General features: G+C 51.5%; 1 protein-coding gene across 2 annotated transcripts; it reads left to right on the forward strand.

Annotated features, from left to right (window-relative positions):
- Positions 1–29: 29 nt before the first annotated feature.
- TRIP4 (thyroid hormone receptor interactor 4) lies at positions 30–27788 on the forward strand. 2 transcript variants are annotated; one of them, XM_051796446.1, is made up of 13 exons: positions 30–180; positions 1022–1188; positions 1409–1545; positions 3645–3878; positions 4453–4531; positions 6488–6617; positions 6952–7167; positions 7494–7620; positions 8311–8498; positions 9453–9577; positions 9934–10025; positions 23338–23440; positions 27564–27788. In XM_051796446.1, exons 1-13 carry the CDS (start codon positions 95–97, stop codon positions 27629–27631), a joined length of 1752 nt encoding a protein of 583 aa, XP_051652406.1. In that variant the 5' UTR covers positions 30–94; the 3' UTR covers positions 27632–27788. The 2 variants fall into 2 exon arrangements, with proteins under 2 accessions (XP_051652406.1, XP_051652407.1); XM_051796447.1 differs by lacking the exon at positions 27564–27788 and having other exon boundaries at positions 8311–8440; positions 23338–23434.
- Positions 27789–27881: the final 93 nt, after the last annotated feature.

The following is a 27881-nucleotide window of genomic DNA, read 5'->3' on the forward strand; positions in this document are numbered from 1 at the left end:
GGCCCGGAACGGTCGCGCCGCGGGCGCGTTGCCGGAGGGAAGGCAAGCGGAGGGTGCCGGGCGGTGCGGTGCCGTTTCCCGCCCCCCGCGGAAGATGGCGGCGCCCAGCGCGCTCCTGGCCTGGTGCGTCCAACACCTGCGGGGCGACTTTGGGCTGGACGTGGGCGAGGAGGTGGTGAGGTGAGCGCAGCCGGGACCCCCCTGCCCCTCGACATCCCTCCGCGGTCCAACACGGAGGGAACGGAGTGTGTCAGAGCGGCGCTCGGGGATCTGTGCCCAGGGTTGTCCCCTGGGCACAGTGCCCCCCTCAGGGGGCACTGGAGGGGCGGGAGGTGGTGGGGAAGGGTATATGGGGTCACAGAATCACGCACTTAAAGGCCTTTGTTTGCTTGTCCTGCAGGACAATTCCGGGCTGATTCTTATGGGGGGCCCCCCAGGCAGTTTAGGAATATCTGTATTTGGTGGGAAAATGGAGGTTCGGCAGAGAATTCTCTACTGAAAACAGTGAGGCATTTTATACTACCAGCTTTTCAGTCAGCAGGGCAGCCTACAAGTTTATCTTTGAGGTTTCATCTTGGAAAAGCAATTCAGTTGCTGGCATATGGAAGTCACCAGTGCTCCCCTAAGCTTTTCTAGAACATCACTAACAAAGTAAGTCAGAGCACTGAGAAGTTACCTGAACTACCAATTACTTCACCCATTTTCAGAAACCCCCCTGAGGTCCTTGGAGACAGATGCTGCACTTTGCCAGACTTTTCTGGGAAGATTATTTCCATAAGGATACAGAGGTTTGGAGACACCCTGTTAACTCTTCAGCAGTTGCCTGCTCCTTCACAAACTGGTTTGGGTTGGGAGGGGCCTTAAAGCTCGTCTCGTTCCAACCCCGGCCAGGGTCTTACTACAGTATCCACAAACCTGATCTGAAAAGGAGAGAGCAATGACACACCTGTACCATTAAACTCCTGGATCAGAGCTAGAAGAGCAGCCCCTTACCCACGTTTATCCCCTTTCCCCCTCGCAGGTACATCCTGTCCATAACCAATGAGGACGAGATCCGGGAGTACGTCATCGACCTCCTCCAGGGCACCGATGGGAAGAAGAGCTGGTTTGTGGAAGAGCTGCTTTCCAGGTGGAAGAAATCCTCCCAGCTGCCATCTGAGCCTTTCCCAGCATATCGGAAGAAGGACGGTGAGTGCCACGGGGAAGAAGGAACCAAAGTCTCCAATAAGCCTGTCTGGGTTGTTGTGTTTATGAAGAGTTGTATGCCGTGAACCCCTGCGTGGGTAATGGTCTCATTCCTGATTATAGGGACAGGTTGAAGCCCATTTTTAGTCACCGAGTAGAGTCCAGGGACGTCTTTCCCTTGCTGGTGCTCACCCAGCCTCTCTGTGCTTGCACACACTTCCAGAGGCTTCGGAAGTGCCACGGGCTGGAGACCAAGGGAAGAAGGGGAAACGCAAAGGCAGGAACAAGCAGGAGACGCCTGCGTACACTGAGCCCAGCACACACGTGGAGGAGGTGAAAACCCCCCTGGACCTGGCCAAGGTGAGCATGGTGGGGACACTGGGGTGGCTGGGGGTGACTGGGCAGGCTTGGAACCTGAGGTGTGGGAAAAGGAATATCAAACACCAGTAAAGGTGGGATTGGAAAGTGGAAATGAGCATTCAGGATGTCTGGGGCTGGCATGCCCTGGTGGCCAATGGAACCTGGCTTGAGCCAACCGTAGTGTGGCCACAGGCCCAGGGCAGTGACTGTCCCCCTGTGCTGCGCACTGCTGAGGCCACACCTCAAATCCTGGGGTCAGTTCTGGGCCCCACACTCCAAGAAAGACATTGAGGGGCTGGAGTGTGTCCAAAGAAGGAAACGGAGCCAGGGAAGGGGCTGGAGCACCAGGAGTAGCTGAGGGAGCTGGGGGGGCTCAGCCTGGAGAAAAGGAGGCTCAGGAGGGACCTTCTGGCTTTCTTCAACTCCCTGACAGAAGAGTGGAGCCAGGTGGGGGTCAGGCTCTGCTCCCAGGGAACAAGGACAGGATGAGAGGAAACAACCTCAAGCTGTGCCAGGGGAGGTTTAGGTTGGATATTGGGGAAATTTTTCATGGAAAGGCTGGTCAGGCACTGGCACAGGTGGAGTCCCCATCCCTGGAAGTGTTCAAAAGGTGCGTGAATGTGGCACTTGGGGACATGGGTTAGTTGTGGTACATGACAGTGCTGGGTTAGTGGTTGGACTTTGATCTTGTAAGGCTTTTCCAACCTAAATGATCCTACGATTCTATGATATGTAGTCTGGGGAGAAAGCTTGTGTATGTTTGTGTCTATAATGGGGAGTAAAATAATCAACAGGTAGCAAATCCATGTCAGGGTGGATTTTGCTCCCCTCAAATGCCTGGATGAGAGAGCAGGCGAAGGAAGTTGAGGCTGTAATTGGGAATAAAAGGGATTTCTTTAAAGCAGAGGTGTGACGGTGGGGAATTGAGGAAGCCACCAAGTGGATAGAACATTCCTTCTTGCTGTATTTAAACCTTTCCAGTCATGCTGAATAAACTTGAATTGGGAGCTGAAATATTTCTGAAAGAAACTGCAAAATAAGATCACAGAAATGCTAAATCCCAAGAAATGCTGCTGTTTCCAAGCAGCACAAGGCTATGCAACAAGCAGTAGTTGCCTTCCTTTGTGGTAGTCAACTTACTCTTTGTAGCAGCATCCAAGCCCTGAGAGGCAGAGATGAACCTGAGTAAGGAGTGGAACTTGAATTCGTGTTTTTAAATGGAAGTTTTTGGAGCAGGGAGTCTGCAAAGTGTTTGTAAAAGTGTTTGTAAGATAAAACCCCACGTTTTTGAATTGAAGGGTTAAAAATGGGTGTTGGTGTTCCATTGCCCTGGAGTTATCCTCTAATTTAATTAAAATTAAAAAAAAAAAAACAAGTGAGAGAGCTCTGCCAAGGTCACTTTATCTGGTTTTGGGTTTTTTTCATGGTGGCACTGTTTGGATCTGGCAGTGGCACTAAAACCATTCGGGCTTTACTGAGGGGACTGGAAATGCTGCATCACTAGAGTGAAACTCAGGTGAACCGCAGAATCACTGAGGCCAAGTCTCAGAAGGAGGAGCAGAGTTTATTTTGCAGCTCAAGACTGGAACCTGCTGTGCAGAGAAAACCTCTGCTGAGGTTGCTGTACTTGGTGGGACACGGGAAAGCTGCTGGGAGGTGCCCTGGCTGTGAATGTAGTGGCCCTGCTGCCACCAATAGTTCTGTGTTGGGACAGGCACACACAGGGTTTCCCAGGGCATTGCCATAGTCTAAATAGTCTTTGGAATAAATCTGGAAGTAGCTGAGCTGCTGTTTGGAGCTGTTAAGCCCCCGTGAGCTGCTACTGCAGCCTCGATCCAACCAGCTCCAGCTCCAGCTCACATAGGCAACAAACATCAAGTGCATCAGCAACATCCTGGTTCCTTGATTTGTTTGGATTCTTGGAGCTTTTCTGGCAGGCCTGAGCTTGTCTTTCCGTTCAGTCTGGGGTCTGGTCCAAGTTTCCTTGCAGTGAGGCAGAATAACACTTGTGAGTCCCCTGCCCGAGGGTCAGTGCTCACTCTCTGCTGCCAGTTTGGCACTTTGAGCACTGTTTGTTTGTTTATATTTTGCTTCCCCAGGCCCAGGAGAGCAGCGGTGTTGTCGGCAGCAGTAGCATTTCCTGTAAGAAGAAGCCCAAATACGTCAGCCTGTACACCAAGGAGGGGCAGGACAGGCTGGCCGTGCTCATCCCAGGCCGTCATGCCTGCGAGTGCCTGGGCCAGAAGCACAAGCTCATCAACAACTGCCTGACGTGCGGGCGCATCGTCTGCGCCCAGGAGGGCTCCGGGCCCTGTCTGTTCTGCGGGGCCCTGGTGAGTCACCAAGGGGGTTTTTTTGCCTTGCTTGGACCTGGAGAAGTTTGCTGGATTAGCCTCTTAGATAGAAGTTCCTCTAGCAAAGTTCTAAAGCTGTGCAGGAAGAAACCTCTTAGGAGGTTTCCCTCATCATTTGTATCAGTTTGGAGCTTGTCTGGTTTCTGACGGTCTCCTGTGCGTCACAGCAGTGTCCAAAATATCTGCAAAGCTTCAACCCCATCCTGGGCACAGCCCTGGCTGCCTTGTCAGGGGCAAGAGCCGCAGCCAAGGCCAGTGTCCTGACTTTTCTTCAATGCTTGTGCAAGATGAATCCTTTAGGATATCTGTCACACCTGTATTCTGTTTGAAGGGGACTTTTTGGAGAAAGGGGGCAAGTTAGTGATGGCAGATGAGAGGAAATTACTCTTCATGTGAGAGGAAAATATTGGTTGGGTGGACAAAATGTTTTAAATCAGATTCATTGCTACTTTGACAGATCAGTTTAAATTCCAGTGGCCAATGAAGAGAGAACACCTCTGAGTTAAGGGTTGTTGATGGGCTTCCCAAGTCTTCATTTCCTCTTTTTCTTTAGGTGTGCACTAAAGAAGAGCAGGACATTCTTCAGCGGGACTCCAACAAGAGCCAGAAGCTGCTGAAGAAGCTCATGGCAGGTGAGTAGCAATTCCATACCTGGAATAGAGTGAATCCAGTCAGTTTGTGCATGTTATTTGCTTCAGTCTTCACTGAGCTGCTTGCTCTCATTACTTCTTGGTGTCTGTGGTGGGTGTTAAGAGGATGGATTGGAAGTTGGTTCCTTGGATCTTTCCTGCAAGCCTCAGCAGCACTCCTGGGCTTCAGCAGAGGTGACAACTGCGAGTGTCAAATGGCAGTGTATGATGTCCTTACCCTGAGGCCCCAAGGCTGCTCCTTAGGCATTCCAGAATCAATCACATGAACTGGATCGTTGTAGCAGTCCTTGAAAATTAGGATAAGTCTCCTGTGGAATGTGTGCTGTGGAAGATGAAGTGCTGCTATCTGATGTGCTGGGTCTGCAGAGGTGGTGGTTAATATTTCCTAATGGCTCTTCTTGTCTAACACTTATCTTGGGAGCTAAAAATAGGAACAGAGCCAAGACAAGCAAGAGGAAATAATACCCAGTGTCCCAGCGAAGCCCTGTGCATTGTGGGGATGTTTGTCTGAGTTTAACTGAAATAGAGCCAAGGTCATGGTGTTCTTGGTGGAAAAATACACTTTGCTGAAGAAATGGGGGAATATTTCTTCTCCTTAGAGCTGCTGAAGTGGAAGGAGGTCCTGGAAGTCCTTGTGAACACCATCTGGTCACAGAGCTGGGATGTTATATCCTACCTGTAGAAATCTTGGTGTACTTCAGGATCCTTTTCCTTACCAGTTCGACCTCTCCTCCCCTGCCCCTGCCAGCTCTTGCTTTGTTATCTGTGTAGGTAAAAGCTGGAACGTGGTTTGCTGTTTGTCTTGGGAGTGAAAAAATGTGGATCAGTGACCACAGGGAAACACAGACAATTGTTTGCCTGCAATAAAGGCTTTGCTTGCCTGGTGGAATAAATATACTGGTTTGTGCCATTTGGGCTTTGGGGCAAACCTTTTGTGGGTTTTTTTGTTGTTCCCTGTTGTTTGGTTGGTTGGCTTTGGGGCCTTCGCCAGGAAGGTTAAGAAGAAAGAGCATTTGCTGGGAATAGATTTCTCCATCTCTGGCAACAGCTGGGCTGGAGAACCTGTGTGTCAGGGGAGGATGTAGTTTGTGAGAGGCACAAACAGCAGCAAGTGGAAGGCTCTGGACATCCCTGGAATTGGCACTGATTTGTCCTGGGCAAGAGGCTCTTTGTGGGGGTAACAACGTGTAGGGGAGGGTTTGGCTCTTAGGAGGGGACTCCTAAAAAAGCTGGTTGCTGGAGAAGAGAAGGCACTGGGGAGAACTTAATGCCCTTTCCAGAGCCTAAAGGGGGCTTATGAAAAGGAGAGAGAGACACTTTATAGACAAGCAGTGATAGGACAAAAAGGAATGGTTTAAACTAAAAGAGGAGAGATTCAAGTTGGATATTAGAAAGAAATTCTTCTCTGTGAGGGTGGTGAGGCCCTGGCACAGGTTGCTCAGGGAAGCTGTGGCTGCCTCATCCCTGGAAGTGTTCAAGGCCAGGTTGGATGGGGCTTGGAGCAACCTTGTCTAGTGGAAGATGTCCCTGCCCATGGCAGAGAGGTGGATTGAGATGGTCTTTAAGGTCCCTTCCCACACAAACCATTCCATGATTCTGTAATTCAAGGCCTGTGGTTGGTGATGGACAGAATTTTGACTGCCCAAATTGTTAGGGAGGGGTGAAGGAGAATCAAAGACCAAGAGCTTCTCTCTAAACTGTACCCAGACCTTGTCACTGTAGTATTTAGATGCTTTCTCCTCTTCCAGGGAAGGAGTCTGTGAAATGGGCTTGAGGGAAAATCAGGGCTTCAGCCTCCTTGGAAAGATGTTGGTCTTGATGCCATGTTGTTCTTTTAGCTTCTGGGATGGCATTTGGTTTAGGGGGCATATCTGCAGCCTGGCCCACCCAAACTGGGCTTGAACTCACCAACTGGCTATAGTATGTTTTCTATCTTAGGTGCTGAAAGTTCAGGGAATTTGGATGCCATAAGCAAGGACTTGCTGCCTCGCCAGGAAGCGAGACTCAAAGCAGGCCTGGAGATGGCTGTGAAGCACAAAGACAAGCTGTTGGAATTTGACAGGACAAGGTAAGATGCCAGGTGAGAGACTGTCATGAAATAGCATAAGTGGCCTGTCAGGCAAGCTGCCTTTTGCAGAAATGTTGGGAATTCCTTCTGAAACCCAGGCTGCAGCCACAGACACCTTAACGATGGTGTTTAGTGGAACAAGAGGGAGCCCTTGGAGCGGATCCCATTTGGGTGTCCTTTCTTTGTGTCCCTGTAATTCCAGCTCTCTGGAGAGACCAGACAGGAGCGGATTGGAGGGCAGGTTTGGGGCAGGTTATTGGCAGGTTTGGGGTGGTCAGTGCTCCGTCCTGTTCCCACTGTGCTCATCCTCTGCCGTGCTGGTTGCTCCTCACAGCGTGCGGCGAACCCAGGTCATTGACGACGAGTCAGATTATTTTGCCACAGACTCCAACCAGTGGCTGTCCAAGCAGGAGAGGGAAGCTCTCCAGAAGAGAGAGCAGGAGCTGCGGGAGCTGCGCCACGCCTCTCGGCTCGCCAGAAAAATCACCATTGACTTCGCGGGCCGGCAGATCCTGGAGGAGGACAACAGCATGGCTGAGTACCACAGCAAGTGAGTGAGCGCTGGCAGCGTGCCCGAGAGCATGGAGGTGAAAATCCTCAGGGATAGTGGTCTGACATGTCTATTAAAGCTGCCCTGGAAAGAGGTGTTGCAGAAGGCCTGTCTCAACAGAACCAATTCAGCTCAAATTCACACCAAGCTGAGTTTCTGTGGTGGAGAGGAGTGACTGTTCAAATTGGAAATCAGAGTGAGCAAGGAAATTGTTTAGTTGAGGGAGGTGGGGAAAAACCACTTTGGATCAGAATGTTTGTGTGTGGAGAAAGGAGACATTGCCTGGGGAAACAGGGAATTTTCATGGCTGTTGTTTGTGCTTGCAGGCTGGATGAGACCATCGAAGCCATTAGTCGTGGTGCTCTGAGCGAGCCAGGAGGGAACTCAGAGGCAAAGGCAACGCTGAATTCTGGTGTTCTGGTGAATCCCCGTCTCCTCCAACCTGCTCCTTTGGTCAGTGGGGTTCAAATGATTTATTTTAGAGTAATGACTCATTTTGGGAGAGTTGAGCTTAAGAATTTTCAATTATAGCATGTCTGTTAGTACCTCACAGGATCACAGAATGGTTTGGATTGGAACGGACCTTACACGTTATTTTTTCCAACCCCTTGCCATGGGCAGGGACACCTTCCACTAGACCAGGTTGCTCCAATCCCTGTTCAACCTGGCCTTGGACATTTCCAGGGATGGAGCAACTTCTCTAGACAACCTGTTTCAACATCTCACAACTCTTAAAAGTAAAGAATTTCTCCCTAATATCCACTGCCCTCTGTCAGTGGGAAGCCATTCCCCCTCTTTCCCCCTGTGTTTTATCCCCTTTTTCCTCTGTGTCCCTCATTGGCCAGAGAAGGCTTGCCAATGCCCTGCTCTGTTTCCTGCTCCTGGTGGGTTGGTTTATGGGAATTTTAGCCTCCTACCTCCTTTTCAGGAATACACAACAATCTCTCAGAGTCAGAATAAGGCTTTTTTACCCTTTCAGCTCTATTTTCTGAAGCCTGTTCTGCCAGATTCCGTTACCAAAAAGCATAAGGGTAATACCTCTGTCCTTAGGTGAAGGAAAATTCCAAATAGGATTTGCACTTGATACACATTGTTCCTGGAGAGGTGCTAACCTTTTCCCTGTTTCTTTTGAACCCTCTCTAGTGGGTGGACCAAACTGGTTTGCTCCCGCAAAGGAAAAATGTTCATTCCATGGATGCTGAAAGCGAGTCTGGCTTGGAGCGGAACAGGCTGCGGATTCAGGATCGAGAGCTGCTGGAGATCTCAGATGATGGTTGGTGCCTCAGCATGCACCAGCCTTGGGCTTCCTTGCTCGTGAGAGGAATCAAAAGGTGAAGGTGTCCCAGGCAGCTCCTGCTCCAGGGGAGATGGAAAGTTGTGTTTCTCTTCTGTAGACCCACTGGCTTCGTGCAGTCACTGGTAGCTGTGATAGCTCCAGGTTTGGAACCTGTGCTTCCTCTTCCTGTGTATTAATGGTTTGAGGAGCTGGAGAGTATTTTTTTGGGCGAGTATCTAACCTGGAAGGGACAAGTTTCTTCCCACTCCATGAATGTAGAGAGAGGCTGAGATTTCTGAGCTGTAGTTGGGGCATACCTGTGTGGAATTTGAAAAGCAAAGAAGCTGACAGTGTAAAATATGTTATTCTGGTCTTTTTGACCTTTATAAAGAAGGCAACAATGGCACCATGTTTTAAAAAAAACCCAACCAGACACATTCCCCTCGGCATTACCTTCTCCCTGTGGGCTGGGAATCAAGGTACCAAGAGAAGCTCCTTCTGTTAATGGAGAACAAAGAATCTTCCTGAGCATTTTTTCCCTTCACTGAATTTTTTCATTTTAGAGAGCAAAGCCTTTTCACTTCCCAAGCTAAAGATGATATAAATCTTAAGGCATTCTGGGGATGCCAGAGCTGCTCCGGTACAGCTGCAGAATTCCAGGATCCTGCACTAACTGCTCCATGCAGATGCCTGGTCCCTCAGTGCTCTCTCAATTCCTCTGTGTGACTTTTGGAGCTTGTGAGGGAATTGTGTGAGCAGATTGTCCTGCCCGTGTGTGCTGGCCTTGCTGGAATTCATGTCCTCTCCAGCCATGAGGACATGCTGTGCTTTATTTGTGACGTCATTTTTTGCCCATGTCAGCTTTTCTTCATGGTCTTGGCACATTGCTTGAGTTGGGATAATCAGGGCAAAGCTTAGCAGCAGGAATTGGGTATATTTGATTGAAAAATATGTCCATGTGGGTAATCTCTGCTGGAATTTTAGTCCAAAATTCTCCTCTGTTCTCTAGGGTGGAGGGCAGAACCTGGTACACATCTCATCGGGGGAGGTTGTGGATTGCAGCTACTGCTAAAAGACCTTCCCCTCAGGAAATCTCTGAACTGGAAGCCACCTACAGAATGCTGCTCCAGAAAGGTGAACTCTCCTTGGATCTTGGAATGATTTGGTACATTGAGCCACGTAATGAGCAGTGTCAGAAATCCCTCTCTGCTTTGCTTTTAACCTTTTGGTCTTGAATTTCTCTTCATCCTTTCTGCGTTCCTGTCAGAAGCAGGGAAAGCTGTATATAAAATTAAATTTCCCAGTCTTAGTCCTATCATGGGGAAGATCCTGAGCTGGTAAAAGCACAGGTTGTTAAAATCACTGTATGTGTTCTTGTGCCTAAAAAAGCAGAGGTGCATGTAGGAGAGGGAAGGGCACAGGGGGCTGGAAGACCCCACCTGTGTGTGCAGGGATGTGAATCCCCTGAAGACATATTTCTTTTGCTGCAGATGTGGAATTTCCAAGCGATTATCCCTCAGGTTGCCTCCTGGGCTGCGTGGATGTGACTGATTGTTTATCACAAGAGCAATTTCAGGAGCAGGTGAGTACAGCAAATAACCCTTTCCAAGCTTGCATTTACCATCAGACTTTTAAAGTGGTGGAACTCACCTCTGGAGAAGACACTGAGTGGAGATTTTAGACTGTGTTGAGAGAAGACAAAAGTTACTGCAGGGATTTGGGTGGCAGAGAACATGAAGGGGCTTGGAAACTCAAGACAGCTTGGAAACATGGAAAACTCTGCAGCTGTGGTGGTGCTGTGCCACAGGACCTTATCCCTGCCCTGTGGTGCCAATGGGATCACCTGCCCTGGTGAGGGTGGCCCATGCAGAGGCATCATGGTCTGTAGCTGCTGGATCTGCCCGGTGCTTCTTCCTGGAGCTGGAGGTCACAATGGCCTCACTGGTGGCATCACACTGGCCTTACTGGTGAGTTGTGAGTTGTGCTCTGGTTGGGGCATCAGAAGAAGGAGCTGTGGGAGAAGGTGAGTCCTCTCCCACCAGGGAGGGATGAGCAGGAGAGCCACATGGTCTTCACGGAGACCCTGCAGAGAGGACATCCAAAGCCCATGGATACAGGGAAGGAGGGACACTGGAGAGTACAGTGGGCTCCCAGTGGAGTCAAGGGACATTTAAGTGGCCTTTTTCTCAACGAGGCAGGTGATTTGGTGTCCAGGGACAGGATAAGTTTAAGGTACCAAGGCTGCCTTCACCTCAGGCTTCACCAGCAAAGATCTCCCAGAGATCCTGGAGAAGGGTTCAAGGAGGAGGAGAGGGATTATGTGTAGTGAAGAGAGGTTGAAATCAGGAGTCTTTTGAGAAATCTCAAGCCGTACAAGTGCATGGGCGATGGTGCTGTGCCTCCAGATGTGCTAAGAGTGTTGGCAGGTGGCTTTGTGAGGCCACTCCTACCTTGGGAAGGTTATGGAGACTGGGAGAAGACCCTGGTAACTGTTAGATCCACCATTAAAAAGGGAAGGAAGGGATGCCTGGACACAACCTGGTGAGGTTGTGTTTCAGTCATGGGAGAAAGGCGCAGAGGTTGGAGTACAAGCAGCAGAGGGAGCTTTGGTACTGGAATACTATGAAATCTACAGGACTCTTTGGCCTTGCATGGGAACAAGCATTGGGAGAGAGAGAGGAAGGGACACTGGGGCCAGTGTATGGATTTTCTTCTGTAGCGTCCACTAATTTACAGTTTGGTCTTAAATGGAGATTCTTGTCCATCTTCTGCTGTCTGTTAACAGTGGTGAAGAAATACATCCTAATCTCTCACAGTACTTTTCCTCCTCTTCCTTTGTGGATGTGTTCTCCAGACATTGGTAGAATGACTGTGACAGCATCTCTGGTCTGGGAATTGAGCTGTAGGTAACTGGGTTTCAATCTTCCCACGGAGGACCCTCACAATATTAGCCATGTTCTCTGGGAATCTCTCCCAGTTTGCTGGCACTGCTTGGCCACAGAGGCACTGGAGGAAGAGCAGTGCCAGAAGGAGCACCATTATCCACCCTATTAGTGAGAGATTCCCCTCTCTCCTCAATGCCATGGCACTTCCAAGGCTATATTTCACTGGCTTTTTGCTGCTCCCACATTACAAACTACTTATAACTCCTAATTTCTTGCCTTTCTGCAGTGGTTTTGTCCGTTTTTTCCCAGGATTGCTTTAAGCAGTGTTCATTTCCCTCACTGGTAAGCTTGAATCCAGAGATCTGAGCCGCCTTCTGCAGTTGCTTTATGAGGAAGTGTCTGGTTTTGTGGGCTCTCATGAGCAGCAAGTACATGTGAAGGAAGCTGAGCTGAATTTAATTGCAAATGTCAGCATGATGACAAAGTGTGCAGCACCAGCTCAGAAATCCGAGTTGGATCTCGCTGGGAGGAGTAAATTCCTGTTGCTCACGTGGGTGATTCAGCCCAGGTTCATCAGGAACCGTGTGCCAGCACCGTGATCCAGCCAGTTCCCGGTGTGCAAAGATCCCTTGTGCCTCAGGGGGAGAGGGAAGGAAGATGATGTGTTTTCCCCACTTCTGGCATGCAGAAACATGGGATATTTCCTAGAGGTGTGTTAGCAGGCAAAGTGAGGTGATGCAGAGCAGAGACCTCGTGGGGATTGAGCTGCCGCGGAGCTTTTCCAGGCGCTGTGCTTTGACTCACACCTCTCCTCTTCACCACCTCCTCTTTGAAGCTCCTGCATGTTCCAGAAGAAATCATTTCACAAGTGCAGGGTGAACCATGCTTGCAGGTTATACCCACCTCCCAAGGATGAAATAGTTCCCTGGCTTGCTTATGGTGTTTTGATAGTGGTCCAGCCTTTTTTGGCAGCCATGGAGGCTGGTTTGACTTTTGTGACCATTTGTTCCCCTTGGCAAGGGAGACTCTTCCTGGTCTTGGGTCTGTTCTTGGTCCTGGGGCTGTTCAGCCTGGAGAAGAGAAAGCTCTGAGGAGGCCTTAAAGCCCCTTCCAGTGCCTAAAGGGGCTCCAATAGAGCAGGAGAGGGACTTTGGACAAGGACAAGGGAGAATGGCCTGGAGGAACAGGACAAGGGGAAATGGCTTCCCACTGCCAGAGGGCAGGCTTAAATAGGATATGGGGAAGGAATTGTTGGCTGTGAGTGGGTGAGGCCCTCGCCCAGGTTGGACAGAGAAGCTGTGGCTGCCCCATCCCTGGAAGTGTGCAAGGCCAGGCTGGACAGGGCTTGGAGCAACCTGGTCTAGTGGAAGATGTCCCTGCCCATGGCAGCGGGGTGGAATTGGATGGTCTTGAAGGTCCCTTCTAACCCAATCCAGTCTGTGATTCCATGATTCCACGGCCTGTCCCTCCTGTCTCTCTCCTGTTCTCTCTCAGTGCTGCTGTCACCCACTCCCTGTTTAGCACTGTCTGCAGATTTAATTTCCCTGCTGTTTGCATCCTCTCTCAGGTTGCTAATGAAGATGTTGTGGCTCCCTGCTGGTATTTTTCTGTCATTATCTTCATTTAATTTTATTTTTTTTTACACTTGTGCTCGAAAAACCAAAATTAAGCAACGATGCCCCAGCAGAGTCAGACCCATTCCCTGCCTGAGCTCTTGCATTATGGTCAGGGAGGGGTTATTTATCCACATTTTTACTGGACATGTAAGCCTGGCCTTGCATCACCCCTCAGAGGGCTCAGTCCTACCTACCTCTGCCCTACCTGCAGTATTTGAGACCTGTCTGACATTGCTGAGGTGGTTTGCAGATCTTCAGGGTTGTGTGGGAAGCGATGATGGAACAGGATCTGATGTGCTGTAGCTGGTAGGGAGCAGAGGAGGAGCAGAGGTGTCCTTGGGATAAGGACCAGTGGCATGTCTGGTGACATTGCCCTAATCCCAGTTGTGCTGCTTACTGCATAAACTAGTTAAATCAGCTCCTCTGGGTCTCTCCCACGTGGAAAATAAAGCAGCACTTCCATCAGGTTATTTACACCTCGTTTTACTGCTCAGAGCTCTGATCTCTGGATTGAAGCAGCTCTAGGAGCAGAAGCTGTTGTTGGGTAGGAAAGTCCAGCCCAGATGTCCAGTGTCATCTGCCTTGTCTGCAGGGGACTGAAGCAGGAGCTGTTTCCTGAACTCAGCCCTGGTTGCCTGGCGCCAGGAGATCCCTCTGAAATCTCAGGATTTCCAGTTGAGCTTTGCACATCTTGCCCCTCCTCAGAGCGCATTCTGAGCTCGTTTCCTTCTCTCCCTGGCAGCCACCCAAAAACTCCTGGTAGAGACCAGAATGATCCCTTTGTTACACTTCTCGGTGCTAGAGGTGACCTGGAAACTTTCTTCCCCCCGTGGAGATCCGAGTGTTGACGACGGCTTTTCCTTGCTCCGGGGCTGACGTCACCGACACCTTGAGCCAAGCGAGGAGCTGCCCCTCTTTTCCTGCAGAGGTGTCAGTGACTTCAGCAGCACCCACTCGGGATATGTGCGATGGGGCAGGCAGGGCTTGGCGCAGCCCTAAAGCCGGCAGGGGAGTGTTTACACCGATGCCATTTCAATGTGCTCTGAGGTCCATGTTCATTTTGCTAATGACTTTGATCCGAGAGACTATTTGACTGGGAAAAGAATGTTTCCTGCTGCTATTTTGGTGGCTGATAGGTGTGTTTGGGCTAATTTTGAGTCCAGGCGTACACACATGATGATATCTGGCTGTAGTTATTATCCCAGGCTGAAATATTGGGTAATTATGTTTGATGGGAGTTAAGTGTTTATTTTTCATTTCTGGGTGATCACTTAGTGTCCTTAAATCAGCACAGGGGAACATGGCAAAGCTATTTTTGTGCCACGAGATTGCAACTATCATGTAAATAGCTCCAGCTTTCCCTCTCAGGAAATTCGGGTTTAATCTCTTGGCCTCCTCTTCCCTCTCCAGTGAAAAGAACAGCAAAAAACATGAGACTCAGGTGCCCAGTGTACAGGACTCAGTTTAGATCCTCAAATAGGAGTAGAGAAGGGTAGAGACTTTCTATATTTAGCCTCCAGAAGGTGCCTGTTTAGATTATCTCCAAATAAAGGAACAATAGCCCGCTGGGAATATTTTCCTAAGGAGTTAATGAGAGGGAGAAACACAAACACAGACACTGACGTGTACTTTGAAGAACAGTATAAATACATAGAGACTTTTTATGGGGACCTTCTCCCTGAAGGAAGGGTTTCTTAGTGCAGGCCCTGAGCGAGACAAGTGCCTGTTTGTGCGGTGCTGGGGCTGTCCTGGCACCTTCCTCACCCCCTCCACCGGGATATTTGCCTTCTCATTCCTGAGGCACCTCTCCCGATGAAAGATTTTTAACTAGATCAGATTCCTCCTGGAGCAGTCTAGGTGGCTGTTAATGATTGCAACCCATGAAAGGCCTTTGAACTTTACAGGTCCCTGCATTCTCCTGAGCTGAATTTGTCTTTCCCACATAGCCTGATGCCAGATCCACTGGTGGATTAGGCTGGCTCGCAGGGTGATGCATCTCTTTAGTTTGGGTTCTCACCCCACAAAGCCCCCTGGTTCGTGGTTCTGGGAGCAGAGCAGGAATACAGCTGGTTTAGATTAGAGAGGGTAAGAGATGGGGGAGTTTTTCCGTATGGGAAGTGCTTTGGTTTTCATCAGAGGCTCTTCTGAGGCTCCAGCTGCCTCACATACGCTAGCAGGTTTGCTCAGGCCACTGCTCAGGCTGTTAAGATGAAGGAGAGATTGTCACTTGATGATGATTAATTTAGGAATGCATTAACATGCCAAAGAAATCGAATGATAGAGGCCTGCTTGCCCTCTCCTCTGGTTTCCTAGACCCAAGGGAAAAAGTGAAGCCAAGGCTGAAGCATATGACTTAATTAATGATGACTGTGGACTTAGCCTCTGCTACCATTTCAGCAAACTACTCACGAGCTGGCAGGGCCTTTTCCCTCTCTCAGATTTGGTCACTGGACTTGCTGCCTTCTCGGTGTTTGGTTTTTATTTAATCCTGAAGCCAAGGGTTAGATAAAACTGACCTGGGGCCTGGCTGCTGCTCGGGTGCCTCACAGCCTCCCTGGCTAGGCTGAGCTGTGCCCACCCTTTCCATGGTGACCTCAGATGCTGGGGATCAGCTCCAAAATACAGCCCTCACCATATACGTACCCAAGGACTCTGCATGTCATGGATTCCCTAACCCTGAACAGACTGGTTGCTCCACATCCTGGTCCTGTGAGAAATGCCATCCCATTTGTTGTGTTGAATCAATCCTGGAAGCAGCTGCTGGGTCACACCTCCTCAGGGAGCAGCAGCAAGGGTCACTGTGCGGAGTGGTGGCTGTCCAAGGGAACCAGGGACAGTGGTGCCTTCTCTGTGTAAGGCTGTGTTCCCGATGTTGGGGTTTTCTGAACTTCTTTTGTGTGTATCCTACCCCTGTGCTTCCCAGCTCTGATTTATGACAGGACTTTGTGAAGCTGCTTGAAGTTATCTGACTGTATGCAGCAGGCACTGTGAGCTGCCCGTGCCAGAGGCAGGTGCCCTGCTTCCCCATCGTGTCCTCCTCCCCACTGCCTTTTCCTCCTCCTTGCCAGGTCTAGCCGAGGGTGCAAGCGGTGGGGCTGTGTTGGAGCTGAGCTTAGCCCTGCTTCGGCCATTCCTTGGCACGGGGGGATAAAACAGCTCTTTCGGCCTTGTACCCTCCCAAATATTTTTCTAGGTCCACCCAGTTTCTCCCAGACTAGTTGTCAGGCGCTCTATAAACATCTCCAGCCCTTCCAGGGTTTAGCATGGGCGGGTGTTGTCCCGGGCTGGGATTTGAGCTGCACAAGGGTGTTGGTGGCTGTAGGTCCCGCGATGCCGGTTCAGGGAGAGCCGGGGGGTGCAGCGTTTGCCGGCACCGCTGAGTCCTCGGGGTCTTCCTGTGGACAGACTGCTCGGAGCGCATCAGCACGAGTTTGAACATTAAATCTACATTTCAAAGTCCTGTTATTACTTATTACGTTTTAATTGCTTCCCCTGCCCTTCGAATCAAAGTACAGCCTGTGGTGTAGGAACAGCACGATGAGAGCCGGGGCTCCGGGCTGGGAGGCGGAGAACACCCACTGGATGGATCCGCCCGGCCGGGGGAAGGATCCTGCGGCGATCCCGGCCTGCTGCGCCTGGAGCTGGTTGTGTACCATCCAGGCGTGCGAGGAGCAGAGCAGGCAAGGGTTGCCAGGCATCATGGTGGGAAGAAGGGGAAAGGAAGGCCGGCTCACAGAATTCCTTGCGCATCCTGGCGCAGGGAGCGTGTGCCAGCACACGAGCTGCCAGCAGCAGCTGGAAGCGCTCAGGAACAGCAGGGAGGATGTTGACTGCAACAATGCATCAAGGCTGCGGTTTGTAACCTCAATAGTCAGGCAGTTAAGTTTTTTTTCTCTTTTTTTTTAACAAAGACATTTTGATTGCCAAATCCATAACCATTAGCAGCTGTGGTTTCGAGCTGTTCCTTCCTCACACGTTGCAGTCTAGACCTGACAGGCTTTCAAACAAAAGTTTGGCTGCCGGCTTTTGTTTGGATTTCTTTGTGATCCTGGTTTCTTTCCTTCTTTTCCCATTCCGTTGATTCAGATTGAACATGGATGTGTATCCCAGCCACTGTGGAGTGGCTCTTCTGTGTCCCTGAGCTCTTCTGTGGCCAAGGACAGCTTGTAGTGTTCCTTGGGTGCATGTTCTGGATGTTTCTGCCTCAAGCTAGAAAATTTGGCGTTTCTAGAAAGTTGGATCTGCTTTAGGCTTTCTGTTTAGGAAAATGTTACATTTCTCACAGGCCAAAAGCTGAGTGCTGAGGCAGAGGGAGCAGGTCCTTAAAAGATGATGCTTGAAAATATTCTCAGAATTTGGAAGTGTGATGCAAAACCATGTCATGAGGGGGATCAAAGCTTGGATTGAAGTGCTTGGTGCTGTGCAAGTACTTTCCAGAACTGGAGGGCTGAGTCAGGAGGTGACACAGAGCAGTTGCAAAGCTGGGTCTGCTGTTCCCAGTTGGGTGTTACCTTTGGGTGAACGTGCCCTGGAGCGCTCCTGGGTGAAGGCTGGGTTGGGAAAATTGGCTGGATAATCTGCCAAAAGGAATGTCCTTGCAAAGAGACGATGGAGATCACTGCTGTGGAAACAACAGACAGGAAACTGATGCTCCCACACCACTCTCCTTGGAAAAGTGACAAGGATGGATGTGGCTTAACATCCAGTTAAGCATCATCTCTCTCATTTTTGATGGCTCTATTTCTCCTGGATCCACATGTCCACGGTGCAGGTGTTCCTGTAAGTGCCCTTCTTTGGCCGCAGCACCCCTGTCAGTCCCCAAAAACTACCAACTTTCTTTTCCCGTTTACAAACCACTAAAGAAGCATTTTCTAGCTGGATGGTGAGCAATTTCCCTCCAGAGAGGAGGAGAAAATGGCTGTTTAGTAGTTAATTACCTGTTACGTTGCTCTGACAGCGATGAAGCTTATGAGGCATGAAAGAGGAGCGGATCCGCCTCTCCCACAAATCACCAAGAAAACGGGGTGAAGGAAGTTGTGCTCCCCAGGGATGCCTCACATCCCACTGCTCTCCTTGCGCATGGCCAAGGGGTTTCTCCAGCGCCCGGGAAGAGCCCAGCGCGTGTTCCTGCCTGCTGGGGAGAGTGATTTATTGCCCCTGCTGGTTCCAGCAGCCCTGCTCTTTCCGAGGGGATGTCGTCTCCGCCAGGGTGATTTTTTTTCCCTTTGAATGCGTTTTATGGTGAACTCTCTTGCCAACACATGGGCTCTGCTTGCTTTTATTCTTTCCAGACAGCGTTGCTTTCCAGTGCTGCCTCTTTTATTCCGAAGCTCTTGGAGAGCAGCAGGGAAATGAAGGCTGGAGCTGGTGTCCTGGCCCGGCACTGCCTGGCAGAGCGAGCCGTGTTTTCCCTGTTGTTCACCGAGGAGCCACGCCAGGAAAATGATTCACCCCTTTCCATTATGAACCTTGCAGAGCATCTCAACCCCCTCCTCCCTGCCAGTGCCCCCGGCCACCCCCGGCAGCTGTAAGATGGAGAGGGTGGTAGTGCCCCGGGGAAGGACTACAGGTTCCAGCGTGCAATTCTGCGCCGCTCGGGCTGACCGGGATGTGCTCCGCGGGCACGGGGAGCCGAGGAGAGCTCAGGCTGCATTGAGTGCTCCATAGGCAGGCGTGTGTGAAACGCCGCGGCGATTCCCACCCCGTTGTCTCCCTTTGTGTCCCGAAGCCTTAATGAGAAGGAAGGATGCTCCTAAAAGGTCGCTAACGGAGCTGCCGGGCAGTGTTTGGGCTTTGTGCTGGCGGAGCCGCTGCTCCCTGCACGCGGTGCCTTTGTTCCTGCCTCGGATGCGCCGGAGCAGAGCTCATCTCGTTAGTGATGGTTTGGCTTCCTCCCAGCACGTTTTCTTTCGGCTCTTTCCATTCCCCTGCCTTCGGGTCACGGCGCTCGGGTTCAAGCCAACGCGGCTTATTGGAGAGGGGTGAAGAAATCCAGGGGTTCGGGACGGCCCTTCTCCAAGTTTTTTTTTTTTTTTCAAGATGGAATCAGGACGAGCTTAGGGTCCCGAACGCTGCGTTGGTACCAGTGACCCTACACGGCCCTGGCATCCCACTGCAGGCTTTACCCAAATCAGGGAAAAAGTATTTAACAGATTGGTGTAGGGGGAAAAAAATAGCAGGAGGGTTTTTTTCTCAGCTGTCAGAGAAGGTGGGTTTGTGTCTCTGCTGGCTCCGAGCTGGCTCGTCCCCTCCTTTGCTCTTTTGCTGTGGGCTGTGGAACGGGAGGCTGGCAGCCCTGCTGCTATTCCTGGTGCTGACAAGCTGCTGATGGGAGACAAGGGATGGCGAAAACGAAGTGTAGGGAACATTCATTAGCAATTAGCCCTGCCTGCAGCTTGAGCGAGGTGGCTGTTGGGGACATCTGATAGCCACTTAATACACATTCAAAGCGTCGGCTCTGGCGTGAGGGTGAGTCTGGTGGCCAGTTTTCAGAGGAGCCCAGCCCTCATCTCCCTTTTCCAGCTACATTTAACCTCGAGCTCTTCCTGCATGCATTAAGCCCTTGAGATCTGCTTTTCTTTCCCCTCCCAGCTAATCTCCTCACAGCCAGGATCTTAGAGACCTGTTAGCAGCAAATCGAAGCCCAACTGGAGTGGTGGGATGAGCAAGGAGGGTGGTGTTTGTGTGGACGCCGGTGTGTAGAGCACGTTCGTGGGGTTTTCAGCGCGAAGCAGTGGGCAGGAGCAGCAGTTGGTAAAGCTGTGCCGGCTCTTCACAGCCCACGGAGCCCACGGCCTCCCAGCTGCCTCGTCACCAGCCCGCTCCGAGGTGGCAGAAGGTCTGAGAGGAGGCTGAATCATTTTACGTTGCATAACCCCTCTCTTTCAAGCTTCTCTGCTCATCTGCAGGATTGCAGGGGGGTGAGTTTGCTCCTTCTTGATGGACAACCTGGCCTCTGGACTGTATTTGTTGTGGCCACCTTCTCCTAAATGCAGAGTTGCTTCCAGGTAGAGGCAATGTCAAGCCTAGAGTACCAGCACCTGTTTTGTTAACGCCCTCAAGATGAGAATGATGAGTACCATTGAATTTAAGAAGGAACATCCCCCATCAGACTCCTGACTGGGTTTGATTCTCAGTTGCCAGAGGAGAGGGAGCATGGTGTCCTTCTGAATTGGCCTTTTATTTGAAAAAATGCTGTTGCAGATCCTCATTACTGGGGATCATGGAATCCCAGAGTGGTTTGGGTTGGAAGAACCTTAAAGTCCATCTCGTTCTACCCCTTGCCATGGGCAGGGACAGCTTCCACTCGACCAGGTTGCTCCAAGCCCCGTCCAACCTGGCCAATATGACAGGATATGCTCTGTCCTCTCTCCCTGCCACACTCCATGTGGGTTTTGGGCTTTTATTCCAAGCCTCAAATTTGCTGAAGCGCTGATGGGCAGTGACCACTGTCTGTGGGATGTAGTAGTTGGGAATAAATTTGTTCTCTGTCTCCTAAACTTCTGGCATTGCAGATTGTAGGGTGACTCGACTGACCTCTCCCAACAAAAACATTGAGAAAGGAGGTTTTTTACTTGTTAGACACTTGGGCAGCTGTGGAAAATGTAACGGAGGTGAATGTGTTTGGTGTCTTGGTGGCAGCATCTCCACTGAGAGTGGAGCTCCCTATATTTCTGTGGGATGAATGAATGGAATTAGGTCATGGAAGGGACTGAGGGAAGAGGAGAGCTGGGCTATTGGGTTGACTCATTATGTTGTGAGGGCTCACCCTTAACTTCCTCACCTGGGAGCATCCTGACTCTAGGCAGAGGAAAGGGTTATGGCTCTTTCTCACCTCCAGCAGGCAAGAATATTCTGCTTTTTTTGTTCAGCAGGATGGGATAAGAGGTTTCCAGGGTAGGTACAATAGGAAGCCTTAAATGCAGGGGCTGGACGAGGGGCTCCTTCTCTGCCTCCTGGGACTAAGATGCCAGAGGAAGGAGCGAGGCTTTTTAAAATGCAGGACACGAAGGGATTTGGCACAGGGACAGAAACATACCCTGGGAGCGAAGATGAAAGGCTGTGGTGTGGAAGCCTGAACCTGAGTCGCAGCTGTGGCATCCGCCTTGGCCTTGGGATTGGATTGAACTGGAAGCTCTTGGAGCTGAAGGCTTGATCCTGGCTTTGGATGAAAGCTGTCAGTGAAGAAGCCAACCTGGCTGTTGCCTTCACTGCTGAAGGCAGGGTCCCTGTTTGGGGGACGTTCCCTGGCTGGGGGCTGTAAGGGATGTGAGGGGGACATAGTGGTGTCAAGGTCCACCTGGGAGATGGTGGCTGAGGAGATTTGGGAAACAGCTGCACTCCAGGCATAGGACTTCTATTACACACTGATCCTGGACACCCAACCATGAGGTGTAGTGGAGCGGGGATAGCCCACCTCTGTGAACAGGTTTGGGTGATCCCTTACGCCCCTCCAGTCTATGGAGTGACCTTTGGAGGCTCTGGTGACACAGAGGCTGCTGGATACCTCAGGTCATCTGGCCATGGAGGTACTGCCAGTCACCTGCATGATGCCGAGAGCGATAAAGCTGCGCCAGCATTTCGCACTCTCCAGGCATTGGCTGGGATATTCACATTGGCTCTTTCTAACCTTCCAAGATCCTCCTTCCCTGCAGATGGGAAATGAAAATCCTTGGCATTGGCATGGAGCAGTGGAAGCAAGTCAAGTAAGGTGACTCAGCCAAAAAAAAATAAAGAGGAGGAAATCTGTCCAAACCCAGATCGGTGCAGCAGGGCATCGGCATGCGGTGTGGATCAGGGCACCCTTCCCCCCAGCACAGTGCTGCACAGAGCAGCTGAGTGCCCCCACATCTCTGTCTTACTCAGTGCACAGACCTTACACGCTGTTGTAAAATGAGAGGGGTTGGAAACACTTTCCCTGGTTGATCCAATCCCAGCGTTGGGCTTCTGTAAATCCCCCCTAACCGCTGGCAGTGCTGCCAAACCTCACTGCAGCACAGGGAGAGCAGGTCGCTCCCTGCTTCCCTCTCCATGTCCAGCTGTTCCAGGGCAAATCCAAACTCATCTTGGCAGGTCGGTGAGAGCTTTTCAAACACTCGGCCTAGGAGTCATTTGTTAGTAACAAATGGGGGATTTGCCAGGACACGCAGCTCCATCTGGTCTGGCATCCTGTCCCCTCCAGCAGCCTTGACAGATCTGCCTGGGGAAGGCAGGGGAGCAGGAAGAAAAGAGAAGACAGTTTTCCCATGGAAGGAAAACCACTTCCTCAGTCTGTTTGAGCAGTATTTCCTGGGCTGGAGCACCTTCATGGCACGCCCTGGCCTCGGCGCCTGTCAGCACCAGTTCTACAGCTCATGGACAATCTGAGGGGAGTGTTGGAATATACATTTTTTATTACTGTTTTGCATTTCACCTCTGAATGCCAGCAAGGCTGAGCTGCAGCCAGTCAGGATTTTGGTGCACTTCCTGCATGGAGTAGGTTTTTTCTCCTTTTCTCTCCCGTGGTTAATGAAAGAAGCAATCCTAGAGGTCTTTTCCAACCTAAATGCTTCTATGATTCTATAGTCTGTTTATACTCTTCCTGTATAATTCCCCCATTTCTTCATTGTGGTGAAATCCCTCTGTGGACTCCTTGCACAGAGCCAGCCCTGAGCTCACTTCTCCGAGCCATCACCTTGGCGTGTTGCAGGTGTGTTGCTCACCTTCTAGATGCAGATGAATCTCAAGGGCTGTGTGTCCCACAGGAGGACAGCGCACACTCTGCAAATCTCAAATCCTTGTGTCTGGACTGAGCTTTGTGGGGAAGATTTGGGGACGTATCTGTAGCTGGGTCAGCTGGAAGTGGCCAACCTTCTGGTGGTCATCTTCAAGCTGAGTTTGGCAGGTTGTTTTGATTGAGGCGCTGTCGTGCTGCCTGTGACCGGGGTGGGGATACCCACATTCCAGGGAATGCATCAGGCTGAAAATCAGTCCTGAGCCTGTCCCAGTGAACAGGCAGGCTGGAGAGGGCAGGGCCTCGACCACCTCCCTGTCAACATACCATGTTTCTGATCAGCTTAAGTCAAGTGTGAAACCACAGGGGAAACACAGGTCAGGGCTAAAGGGGGTTGAAAGGAGTTTGGAAGCAGCCGGGGTGAGTGGATCCAAAAATGCAGCAAACTCTGGCAGAAGCGCAGTGGGAAGAGGCTGAGTGAGGGGCTCTCTGAATAACACCCAAACCTGCAATTGTTTGGGGTTTTTCATTAAAAGTTCTTGAAGTGATTTAATCTGAGCTGCTACAGCGTCAGTATAACCCATGTTTCGGTTAAGATCCCTCTGCTCCTGCCTACCAAGCTCTTTCCACGCCTGCGCAGCTGCCCTGACTCTGTTCCCTGTGTCTCCCTGTATTTCACAGTATCCAGACCTGAGCCAGGAGTCCGGGTCTCCATTTGTCTTTATCTGCACTGATCCCCAGGAGATGGTTGTGAAGTTTCCCATCAAAGGAAAGCACAAAATCTGTAAGTAGTAAAGTTTCCCCAGCTGCCCCATCGGCCCTTGGAGCCTGCTCCCCTTGGCACCCCGGCTTGCCTTTGCCAGATGAGTTCCCAACCTTTGCCCTCTGCTCTTTGATCTGGAGGTGTTTGTTTAATGGCTCGAATACATCTGTAATATTTTTTTGTGTTCGGTTCCCCTTGCCCCAGATGTTGCTTGCTTCCAAATACATGCCTCTTCCTGCCTCTGCAAACACTTGGGGAGTCACAGAGTGCTTGTGTCGGCGGCTGATCCGCTGCCGGCATCAGCCTGAGTTGGGATACAAGAGGGTGCGGCAATGCCCCCGTGGATCCACGTGACCTCCTTGTCCTGTAGTTCCAAATCGCCCTCTTGCCCCTGATGATAATGAGGGCTCGAACAGCAAGAGCTGCAGGGCCAGACGGATGTTCCCCATCCAGAGGCCAGCGGGCTGGGATGTCCTGGCAGAGCTGGCGGGGAAGCGCTGCAGCATCTGTCCGTGCTCCGCTTGCCAGTGTCGTCGGTCCCTTTTACGAGCCACCAGCCCCTCCGCAGGCTGCCAGTTATTCCTGCCCGCTGCCGTAAAAAGGATGGAGGAGGGATGCGGCAGCTGGGGAGCCCGCAGTCAGCTCCAGCCTTATTAGCAGCCTCCCCACCACACAGCCCGGGGAAGGCGCCGCACACGCTTGCAGGGGATGTGAAAAATTAATTTGACGGGCTAAAAGCAGCAGAAGCAGGAACGGTCTTGGCTGTTTGTTTAGCAGAGCTGACACCTGGGTGTTCTCCCTCCTTTGCCATGTGGATCTCTGGGAGTAGTTACCTGGGGTGCAGGAGCGGTGGGATTTCTCAGGAAAAGGCTTTTGAAGCACAGGGTAGGGTTATTTTTGTTGAAGTTTTTTTCTCTTCTCTGCTCAGGGAAGCACCTTTCTCCCACAGCTTCAGTTTCTCCCTGAGTGTTGGGGTGTTCCTGCAAAACCATTTGGTTTCTTCTCTGTCTTTTGGGGCAGTACCTGGGAGGTGTGTTCAGCCACTGGTGACCAGCAATACTTGGAGAGCTGCAGCATTTGGATCTCACTCAGTCCCCCCCCTGGATGGGTCATTCCCAGTGCCAGTGAGCAGGCAGGAGTTATTAAGGATGCAAACATCTTGGCTGTGGGAGAATATCCTTGTGGCTGTTGCATGCTGGAGAAACTGCATCCTTTTTTTAACTTGTTTGAACCTCTCCTTGCTCTTGTCTAGGCTCTCTCGTGCCCCTTCACTCCCACATCTGCCTCCAACCATCCAGTGGTAGGAGAAGGGGATGCTGCCGTGCGGGGTGAGCACGGGATGACCGGCTTGTGTGCGTCTGCCTCGCCGGGTGCAGGTGCTGCCAGTCCCCTCCCCATCTGTCACATCGTCTCCTTTGTGTTGTGACACTTCCCTTCTTGGAGAAGGATCAGTCTAACAGCCTGGAAGGAAGCCGGCTGTGCTGGCAGCTGCCTGTGCTCCTGCTGCTGGCCCAGCCTTCCCTGCCCTCCATCCCGACAGGAGCTGTCACGGGAGCAGCACGGGAGGACTGTGGAGCTGCATGTTCACCCCCCGGAAGGGACGTGGTCCGTCTGGGTGATATTTGTGACAGCCTAGGGAAGGAACAGGGAAGCCTTTGACCTTTCATCAGGGCAAGGCGCTGTTTTAATAGGAGCTGGCATTGCATCCCAGGCAGGCAGAAACTTAATTCTCCCAGCTGGAAGCAGAGCAGAGGGAAGGTGTCGGCTCACATCCCCACCTGGGCTTGCCGGCTGCCCTGATCTCCTTGAAACCTGGCTCAAGCCATGACAAAATGCCAGTTTGTCTTGTTGGGAAGCCAAGCCAGAGCAGTTTTCCTTGCCAGATAACAGCATGGACCTCGCCGCGATGACATCCGGATGCTTCTCCGTTGCAAATTAGTTGTTTCTAGCAGCCTGGGGATGGGAAAAAAAAAACCCTAATGTGGCTTGGGTTTTGCTTCCAGGGTTATTGTTTGCGTGGAAGGGATGGGCACAGTGCTTCTGTTGCATCTGAGAGTACAGCTGTCCCCAAACACATCCCTGCGTAGTTTTAGCACGAGGACAAAGCTCACTGGCTGTTCTCGTGGGAGTTTTCCTTGAATCCTGGCTAAGCTTCCCTGAAACATCGTTGAGAAACCTCCCTCCAACAGCCAGCGGCTGGAAGAGCGGGCGGAGGGACACGATGTGTGAGATCAGCCTTAAATCATTGAGCGGAAAGAGCTGGGGACCCTGGGGCTTTGCCTTATTTTTAGCCTTTCCTTAAAGGTTACCTATGTGGTGTGTGATGTTTGCCAGCTGGAAGAGCAGAAGAGCCTCCTGATGGTTTTGGGGTCCAGGAGGAGCAGGCAGACATGTGAAATAGGATGCTGACAGCCCTGATGGCACAGTGTTGGGTGGGGAGGGGACCAGAGCATGGAGAGAGTGGGAACTCGCTGCCTTCTTCCTGCCAACCCCCACATGGTGTGGGGACAGGCTGGTTGGAAATGTGTCCAGATGGGCTGGCTCAGTGTCCAGCCATAGCAAGGAGGGGGCTTCTTCCCCAGCCTTAGGTGGTGGTGGGGAAATTCTTCTCTGAGGTGGTGGGATGGAGGATCTCCGAGGTGGTGGGATGGAGGATCTCCCAGACCAGATTCCAAACCGCATTTCAGTTTATGGATCAGTTGCACGGTGACCTGCAAACCCTCTTTGTTGAGCCAGAGAAGTACCTGCTTCTCAGGCACATGGGCATGTTTCTGGAGCAGTGGCCAAAGTAGAACTTGTCTGGAGCTTGGTGGATCTTGCCCCCACCACAGATATGCTGTAGCTGGGTTGAAGCAACACAGCTCTCCCAGGGACTGCATGGGCTGTGCTTCATCCATGGGCTTGATACCCCACAAGGATGATGCTGAGGGTGAAGTACTGCCAGCTCCGGCTCCATCCACATCACTGGGATTTGGCTGGGATGGACTCTATCTTCTATTGAGATGGAACTCTGATCCCTTTGCCTCCTCTCCTGATGGTATGCCTGCAGTGGATCCGATGTTCCTCCTAGAGGATGCAGGGAATGCTCCCCAGGGATTAGGGCCACCCTCCCCAGCTCAGGATGGGGCCTGCAGTTTTTGCTGCTGCCTTCTGCAATGCCTTGGAGCCCCGTCCCTACTCCCAGCTACAGAGATAGGCCTAGGCTGGCATTTGGAAGATGGGAAGATGCAGGGGAGCAGCAGAGAAACGGGTTCCTGGGGAGACATGGCATTAGAGGAGGTGACTGGCACTGGCGCAGCCTCTCTGGGAGCTGCAGGAGCTTTGCCTGGGAGAGCGGGAGCATCCTGGCTTTTTTACAGGCAGGAAGAAGGGGACAGGGACACTCCTCCAAAGCAGCTCATCACGCTCCTGGCTTGCTCACTGTGCCTGGCTTCTGGCTTCTGATGCAGGAGTTCCCCAAATCCCACGTCCTGATGTCCTGCCCCTCTCCCAGATGGGAAAGCGGAGCTGGCAGCCAAGGCATTGTGAAGGACAAGGGGAGGCAGTGTTTGCTCCAGGTCCCACCAGAGTTCCTGGCCGAGGTGGCAAAGGCAGCACAGCCCTCCCAGCTGGTGGCCTTGGAGGCCACCAACCTGGCACTTGGCAGCAGAGAGTGGTTGTCCCAGTCACACTGGATGCCCATTGCACCATCGTCCCCAAGCTGAGGGTTTCTTGTCCCCAAGCCCGGCTTTTGGCCGTGCCGTGGAGAAACATGTCCCCAACACGGTGCTTGATGGTCCCCCGTCTCCTCTGAGTGTGTCAACACACATCCCGCGGGCGAGCACACGGATCGGTTCCCCCCTGGTAGTGGCAGGCGAGTGCTGGATGTTAATTTACTCTCCTCCTCGCTGAATTTTCCCCTCTCTGGCGTCTCTTGGCCGCGTCGGACACGCTTGCCCCCGGCTCCTCGGTGTCGTGCCTGCGGAGGAGGCCTCGGTGGCTGGAAACGCCTGGCTCCTCAAGCAGGATAATTGGATGTGACAGGAACACACTAACTAGGAGACCTCGCTGCCTCCAGCTCATTTGCATTGCAAATAGCATTTAAAAATAAAGAGTGATGAGGGTTTGTTGTGGTTTTTTTTTTTCTTTAATCCTCTCTTTACAGGGAAACTGGATGCAAAGATCCATCAGGGAGCGAAGAAGGGGTTAATGAAGCAGAAAGCTGTGGGGTGAGCGCCAGGGGAGCAGCACCGGCTGCCTCCAAAAAGTGCCATCGTGGTCCTTGGCTCCAGAAAGCAGGTGCAAGACAGATCCATGATCCCAGATTGCTTTTAGGTATTGCTCTATCTGTTGTATTCCAAAAGCATTAAAAGAGATGTGTTTTCACCAAGCTCTGTGCTTCCCGGGAAGTCACAAGGGTGGGTGGGAGATGGAGCTTGATGGGATGGGGTTCAACAAGGACTGGCATCTCCACATCCTCCTT

The sequence above is a fragment of the Manacus candei genome, unplaced genomic scaffold (genome assembly GCF_025592945.1).
Source record: "Manacus candei isolate 608988 ecotype Guabito, Panama unplaced genomic scaffold, ASM2559294v1 h1tg000046l, whole genome shotgun sequence".
NCBI lineage: Eukaryota > Metazoa > Chordata > Aves > Passeriformes > Pipridae > Manacus > Manacus candei.

Bases quoted from the DNA above. Each gene is read 5' to 3' on its own strand.
- TRIP4 (XM_051796446.1), top strand. From the start codon at position 95: ATGGCGGCGCCCAGCGCGCTCCTGGCCTGGTGCGTCCAACACCTGCGG. The intron at 3,879-4,452 runs GTGAGTCACCAA...CTTTTTCTTTAG, and splicing joins GTCTGTTCTGCGGGGCCCTG to GTGTGCACTAAAGAAGAGCA. The intron at 7,168-7,493 runs GTGAGTGAGCGC...TTGTGCTTGCAG, and splicing joins ATGGCTGAGTACCACAGCAA to GCTGGATGAGACCATCGAAG.